The sequence below is a fragment of the Rutidosis leptorrhynchoides genome, chromosome 9 (assembly GCF_046630445.1).
Source record: "Rutidosis leptorrhynchoides isolate AG116_Rl617_1_P2 chromosome 9, CSIRO_AGI_Rlap_v1, whole genome shotgun sequence".
NCBI lineage: Eukaryota > Viridiplantae > Streptophyta > Magnoliopsida > Asterales > Asteraceae > Rutidosis > Rutidosis leptorrhynchoides.
Window position 1 is genome coordinate 311,194,903 of NC_092341.1, and position 7,535 is coordinate 311,202,437.

A 7,535-nucleotide genomic window follows, 5' to 3' on the forward strand; every position below is an offset into this window, starting at 1 on the left:
TTCAAACCAAGCATTTCGATCAGATACGATAGCAAAGAAGATTTAACATCGCTAAAGGAGGCCTCAATACCACGCTTGGACATGGTAAAAATAAACAAAATAAGAAAAACGTGAGAAAAAATCGTGAGTACCTTGTTATGCGAAGAAAGAATTCCAGTGGAGGAAGTTTTTGAAAAGAAGATGAACACAAATAAGAGGGAGAAAATGTAGCGTTTTACCCTTTAAGAAAGAGAAAGATGTAGCGGTCAAATCAAATGGCAGAGCATTCTTGGTAACCGTAACCCATTGAACGATCGTACCCCTGGCAGCAAGGCACAAAAGATTCTTTCATTAAGGGCAAAATAGTAATTTCGGGGACAAAGGTCTTAAACGGTGCAGTTAATTGTCAAATCACAGCAGCAAAAGTAATTATTACTGAGTTTAACTTAACGAAGCTTGAATATAGATATTAATGCTTCGTAAAATTAAACTGGGGGGGGGGGGCTTGATAGTGTACCCCACCTCCAGCTCGTTTACCAGTTTCGCAGTTTGCTTCGGAGGATTTGATCACAATATATGACACGAAGGAAACTTTGAGCTACAATGAACGAGGTCCTGAATCAGAGCAAAAATAGTAATCTTAGAGCCCATAAAATCTCGGTCAATTACAAAGTCAAGCTAGCAAAACTATTTCTAGCTCGGCTGCACGCCTGTACAACAAAGGAAAGGGACAAGCTCACTTTCCTCTGCACGTTTACCAAAAGGGAAAGGTCAACTAGTATTCCAAAACCATTGGGAACTAGCAAGCTGGTATAGGAAGCCGGTCCATCCCACTTATAAATAGATTAGAATGCAGGATACATTCCACATTCAACACACACACACACACATAATAACACATCATGTTATATCATTTGCTTCGGTGGCGTAAAACAATCACCTGATTGTTACCTTCGGGGAATCGCCAGCGAACAAAACTAAAATTATAACTACTCAATCTCCAATCTCAGTGATTTGTATATCTCCATTTCAATACTAATCGCTGGTTATTGTACAAAGAAAGCCCATTAATAAATAAATAGATCAAAAAAAAGAAAAAGAAAAAAAGTATAGTACCATTTAATGCTCCACTATTTTCTACCCACAAATCACTCCCACTTCTCCTCATGATTCGGTCAAGACTACCTACCAATTCAAACAACCAATAATTCATTAAACTTGACGCATACTCCGTAAAATTTTAACTTACTAAATACCTCCCAGTAATGCATAACCTATAACAATATTAAACCCAAAGTTAATTATAGCCATATATGCAAACATTTACGTGAACACACGAACAACAACCCCAGAATTGATCGATGGCAGAGAATCATGAGCTACCGGAAGACATTATTCGCAACATACTTGCTCGAATGCCAACGAAACCATTGGTTCGGTTCAAATGCATATCAAGAAACTGGAACCTTATGATATCAGATCCCAACTTTATGAGTTCAAGATCACGTCGGATGATTCTTTTCCCGGCCTATCCCTTTTACGCCATAGACACCGCTATACTACGTCACAATGACACAATGATCAAGCTTCATTCTTCTCAAATATTCAAAAATGGTAGACTTTGTTGCTTTGTTGGAACATTAAATGGGATTGTAGTCCTAACTAATGGGAAAACAAAAAATGAAAACATGATAATATACAACCCATTCACCGGAGCGTTAAAGATAGTTCCGGATCACATGTATGGCCATGTATATGGTTTTTGTTATGGAACAACAGCAGAAGATTTAAAGATAGTTAGATTAAGAGTTGTGGACAATACTAGACGTTGTGAAGTCTTCTGTCTTAAAAACTGGTCATGGAGCCAGAGGCGATTCTACATGCATTGGTGTGGGGTCAAAGGACCCAACTACTTTGGAAATTTTTTATACGATGTATTCTTCAAATTGTATAGGACACCACTAAATTTAAGTATAGGACCCCATATATTTTTAAAATTTAAGGTTTTTTAGAGGTAAATAACCACTAGAGTTCCCTTTAAATATTATTAACTTTGGAAAAAAAAAATTAGGACCCCATTGGGTTTTCATCCTGGAGTCGCCACTGCATGGAGCACACCCATAATGAATATCGGTGACTTTAAATTGCATTTTTTAGATATCAGAGGTATATTCGTAGAAGGATTTTTATATTGGCCGGTTGAATCATGTGACAATAACAGTAGTAATTGGGTACTATCGTTACTTGTTCTTAATGTTAATGAGATGGTATTTTCGCAAATACGTTTCCCACCTGATTGTTCTTTCTGGTACACTATTCCTTTAGGAACGTTGCGTGGACGCCTTTGTTTTGTTTCCTTCAGAAAGAGTGACCTTTGCGGTCGGGGACCTGAGTACGAGTTGTGGGTGAGGAACAAAGAGTCTTGGTCGAAAGTAAGATACTTGGCTTCACTTTGGAGAATTAGATATGTCCTTAAGTTCGATCCAATATGTATATTGGATGAAGGGAAACTTGTTATGTTCAAGTTGCCAAACAAACTTATATTCTACGATTTGTTGAAAGATTCGTATGAAGAGACTCACGAGGTTAACGAATTGAAAAATCTTCCCCCCATAGAGTTAATTTGGCCAGGCCGTTCGATTGAATATGTCGAGAGTTCTATCTCGATTGGCTTTTAATATGCGTTTGATCGGTTTAATTAATTTATATGATCCAAATAGCTAAAGTCCTTACCGGTGACACGATATAATTCTTGATCTTCGTCTTTCATATTATTCGTGTTATTCAATTGATTATTCATTATTCATCCTTTTGTTTTGTTATAAGGGTTGTTACCGAATTGTTAATCCGTGTATGGTTGTAAGTGTATCTTTGAGATAACACTTTAGACGATCAAAAGATTAAAGGGATAAAGACAAGTGACAGATAAACATTTAGTTAAACCTAATTGTGTAAGTTCTTATTGGTTTAACATATATGAAGTAAAAGTTAATTTGACGGTACAAGTAATACGACTACGAGTACAAGCCTAAATATATTCTACTCCGTAACATTTTATGATATGGGCATTATGTCATGTGCAACAAAGTAGAACAAAGTAGATGGTGGCTGCGATGATCCATTGTTTAAAAAAAAAATGATGATCTTTTTATTGTGGTTTTGTTTGTTTAGGCTTTGTTCGAGCATGTGCCTTTCTTTTGGTCTGCTGGTTGGTTTGTAAGGGTGTTCTAGTTGATTTAGTTGGTTCGGCACGCTGTTAGATAGCTTTGGATTTTTGATTTTTTTTTTATCACGTGGCGATTTGTCGTTGTTTGTTTTATATCGTTTTTGATGGGTTCATTCTTTTTTTGATGGTCCTTTATTTTATAGAAGTTCTCATTATTTTTCTTAAAAAGAATAATAATAGAAAACTCGAAACTAAAAATATATAAATACAGGGGGTTTACTAATTATCATAAACTATCTCTAATAGTTTGGATAATATCAAAAATAACTAACCTACTAAAAACTCGTTAATTTGGGTTACGTTTGATAAACCCAATAACTAATTAAGTGGCTAGGTTAAATCACATTAACTTGTCCATATTTTCATATAAATAGATACATTACTCCGTATTGTATCGTATATACTTTAACTTAAAAGGCCAGTCACAAAAACAAAGAAGTCAGTGAAGAAGATGTTGGTTATAGTTTTGGTTAGAAGAAATGGATATGGTTGCTTTGTATTTGTAAATGGATGTTATCCCACATAGGTGGGAGGAAGAAGTGGGAGGAAGTGACTTGGTTATAAAAGGAGTGTTAAGCCTCACTTTCAAATTGCACCAATCAGTACACTTTAAGTATTTGATTATTTATTTCTTTCTTACTCTTGTTTGAGAGTTGTATTAGTTAAATATTTTGGAGAGTGTAGTTGGCTTAAGAGAGTCGTCTATATCATTGTAACAATTTGTGATATAGTGTATTTCTCTCTTTAGGGGCCGGTGATTTTTCTCCTGTTTTGGAGTTTCCACGTTAAATCTTGTGTTGTGTATTGTTCTTATTTCTTTACTATTATTGTTGGGCTGGGTGGTGGGAATTAGTGAGACCGTAATTTCTCAACAACTGGTATCAGAGCGTCAGGTTTGACGGGGGTCTCGGTTATAGGAGTCGGAGTATGCTCTGTGGTTGCCACGGGAGTGGATCGTCCACATCAGAAACGAGTTCTATTGATCGTATAGGGTATCTGGTTAGACAATATTTTTTCTGATTCGTAGTAATAGTTGGATTTGTTAGTGGCCTAGTTGTGGATTTCCGATTTAAAGGGTCCTGGCTACCTGCTACATCTTTTGGCTATTCGAAACGTGAGCAAAATCAGAGAAAGTGTTGTTTATAGGATACGGATACGATGTCGAAGTTCAGTCCAATGAGGTTTGATGTTGAGAAATTTGATGGGATGATCAATTTTGGCTTATGGCAGGTTCAAGTCAAGGATGTGTTGATTCAGTCCGGGTTACACAAGGCATTGAAAGGTAAACCCACCTTTGTTTCCGGCAGTGATTCTAGCAGTAAGTTCGATGAAGAAGAATGGGATGATATGGATTTGAGGGCAGCAAGTGCGATTAGTTTGTGTCTTGCAAAGAACGTGCTTGCAAATGTGCACGGGTTATCAACGGCAAAGGAGCTTTGGGTTAAACTAGAGCAGTTTGTAGCGACCCGACCAAATCATGTTTGACGGCGCCGACTACTTCGGTCCCGTTGCGTGGTCATAAGTCTTTATTATGACTTTTGACCAAAATATGTCGCATTTATTTTATAAGAAAAAGGATGTTTCAAGTTTACAAATGTAGTTCGAAAGACTAGTTACATTACAATGTTTAACGTACTAATGAAACCTATGCGACACAATTTAAAGTAGTCAAAAGACGCTCCATCTATGCATGTATACTCGACATCCAAGCAAGTATCAAAAAGAGTGCGGAAGCATGTATCAAGTAGCTTTCAAGGACCTGAGAAAACATATAGAAAACTGTCAACGAAAACGTTGGTGAAATCATAGGTGTTTTAGTAAACGTTGCATTTGAACCACAAGATTTAATATAATATGATTATCTAAATCATTTGCATTCCAAAGTTGTTATTTGTTTCGCGGGCACCCAATTATCAAACTTAACTGTTTTGCACCCTTCGCGTAGTGTTAGAACATACACTAGACCCGAAAATATATTTCATCCGCTAACGGTAGCGAACCGTCCGAATGAGGCTCGTCAAGCCCATGTGATCACATAATATAAGTTCACGTTTACACCCTGCAAGTGTAACTAATGATAATTGAATTGAGGCTTTTTGTTCAAACCCGTACGTGGAATGTTCGTTTTCGTACTTGTGTTCAATGTATAAAAGTATGATACGTATATGTTTCTCATCCCATAGTTTAAAGCATAAAAGTTGTTTGAAAGATGGGACTATGATCTCACCTTGAGTGCACGTATGAAAAGTACTTCACAAAGTAACGTGTGCGAAGGATAGTGCTAGTCTTGACCTAAACCAATAGGTCGTATCAATAACGGTAAACACGATAGGTCAAAGATGTTTAATTAGTCCTATGGCTCGTTACGACTCGATTATGTAGTATGTGAATCAAATTGTCAAGTTTCATGCAAGATATAAGTACAGAAACAAGTTAGGAAGGTTGCATAATCATTTGGTTAAGTTTGACAAAAAGTCAAACTTTGGTCGGTCAAAGTCAACGAAAGTCAACACATTCGGGTCGGGTCCCGAACTATTTTTCTGAGGTTTTTATTCATATATAAGCATGTTAGAACAAGTCTCATGTGAATCGGAGGTCCATAGTGTGCCAAACATTTTTCGTATTTTGACCAAAGAGGTCAGAAACTGGACACGGCTTAGGCCGCGCCGCGGCCCCAAATTGTCGCGCCGCGACAATACACGGGAACTGGTACCTGGTCAGTCTCAAATGTCCAAGTCTCAATTCCAAACACTTTCAAGCATAACTCGCAAACCGCTAATACTTAGAACTCGTATCTTATATCGTTAGAAAGGTAATTTGACAAAGAACACAACTAAATACATTTCACCAACCAAAAATGTTATTTGTAACAATCGGCTTTCCAAAGTAAATGATCAATTAATGCACACATTTAATACACAAATTTGATAAGTGCACATTTATGATTCGGGCATTTAATGCATACATATAACATGCCGTTTTGTAGGTAATCGAGCATACAATACAACTAACTAATTACTAACTACAATTCATGTCATTCAATGCATCAAATATTCATTTCAAGCTTATCAAACCCTAACCCGAATTCACCAAAATCACTAATCAAGTTTATGGAGTTTTCTCAAGCAACCTACACATCAATTTGAAGCTAGTGATACTAGGAACACATTTAATACATGCATTTATAACATTTAACAACATTCAAACAACCAAATCACCAAATCAAACACACCAAAGTTCATACTCAAGCTAGTTACTTCAAATAATGAAATCGAGCATATAAATCATATATTCATGTTAGACTTGAGCCATAGACACTAATTAACAACTTTATAAGTTCAAAAATATCAAGAACACAAAATCTAGTGATTTTAGAAAGTTACCCAAACTTGATGAAGTCGGTATGGAATCGAAGAGGAAGTTGCAAGGATTTCAAATATGTAATTTGTTTTGCAAGACACCCGCTAGCTTGGATTTAGATGATGATTCCTTGTTTGAGAAATTGAGAGAAAATATGGAAGTAGAAGAAGAAAAGGGAAAATGAAAAAGAAAAGATGGGGGTGGTGGTTGACTAGTCAAAGGCTAGTCACCTCTTTGGCATTTTGGCGAAACTAGTCCCTCAAGTTCGGTTGCGGGTGCGTGAATTACCTAGACGAGATATTTTTAAAACACGTATTAACGGGAGATGTTATAAACATATAACGGGATTTAAATAGTTAAACGGAAAAGTAAACGGAAAAAGGCGGGATGTTACATTACCTACTCCTTAAAAGAAATTTCGTCCCGAAATTTAAGTAGGCGTAGTAGTCGTTGTTTCTTCCTCGGAATCCTGCGTTTCCGGAATTGGGAATAAATGAGGGTATTTCTTTTGCATTTGATCTTGCCTTTCCCAAGTAAACTCGGGTCCTCTTTTGGCGTTCCAACGGACTTTAACAATCGGGATTCGGCTTTGTTTCAATGTCTTGACGGAGGTGTCCACAATTTCAACCGGTTCCTCCACAAAATGAAGCTTGTCATCAATAGTAAGTTCCTCGAGAGGGATGACGATATCGGGTTCGGCAAGACACTTTTTCAAGTTAGATACATGGAAGGTAGGATGAACGGAGTTCAATTGAGGCGGAAGATCTAAACGATAAGCAACGTTTCCAATACGCTCCAAGATTTCGAAAGGACCAATATACCGCGGATTTAGCTTCCCGCGTTTCCCAAAATGGATTACACCTTTCCAAGGTGCAACTTTTAACATTACTCGGTCACCGACTTGAAATTCGAGGTCGTTGCGTCTTTTGTCGGTGTAGCACTTTTGACGACTCCGGGCCGTCCGGAGCCT

The 7,535-nt window shown here is 37.2% G+C and overlaps 1 protein-coding gene across 1 annotated transcript; it reads left to right on the plus strand.

Annotated features, from left to right (window-relative positions):
• The first annotated feature begins 1,340 nt into the window (after positions 1 to 1,340).
• LOC139868980 (F-box/kelch-repeat protein At3g06240-like) lies at positions 1,341 to 2,657 on the plus strand. Its single transcript, XM_071857315.1, has 2 exons — positions 1,341 to 1,867; positions 2,051 to 2,657. The coding sequence occupies exons 1-2, from the start codon at positions 1,341 to 1,343 to the stop codon at positions 2,655 to 2,657; spliced, it is 1,134 nt and encodes a 377-aa protein (XP_071713416.1).
• Positions 2,658 to 7,535: the final 4,878 nt, after the last annotated feature.

Bases quoted from the DNA above. Each gene is read 5' to 3' on its own strand.
- LOC139868980 (XM_071857315.1), top strand. From the start codon at position 1,341: ATGGCAGAGAATCATGAGCTACCGGAAGACATTATTCGCAACATACTT. The intron at 1,868-2,050 runs GTGTGGGGTCAA...AAAAAAAATTAG, and splicing joins AGGCGATTCTACATGCATTG to GACCCCATTGGGTTTTCATC.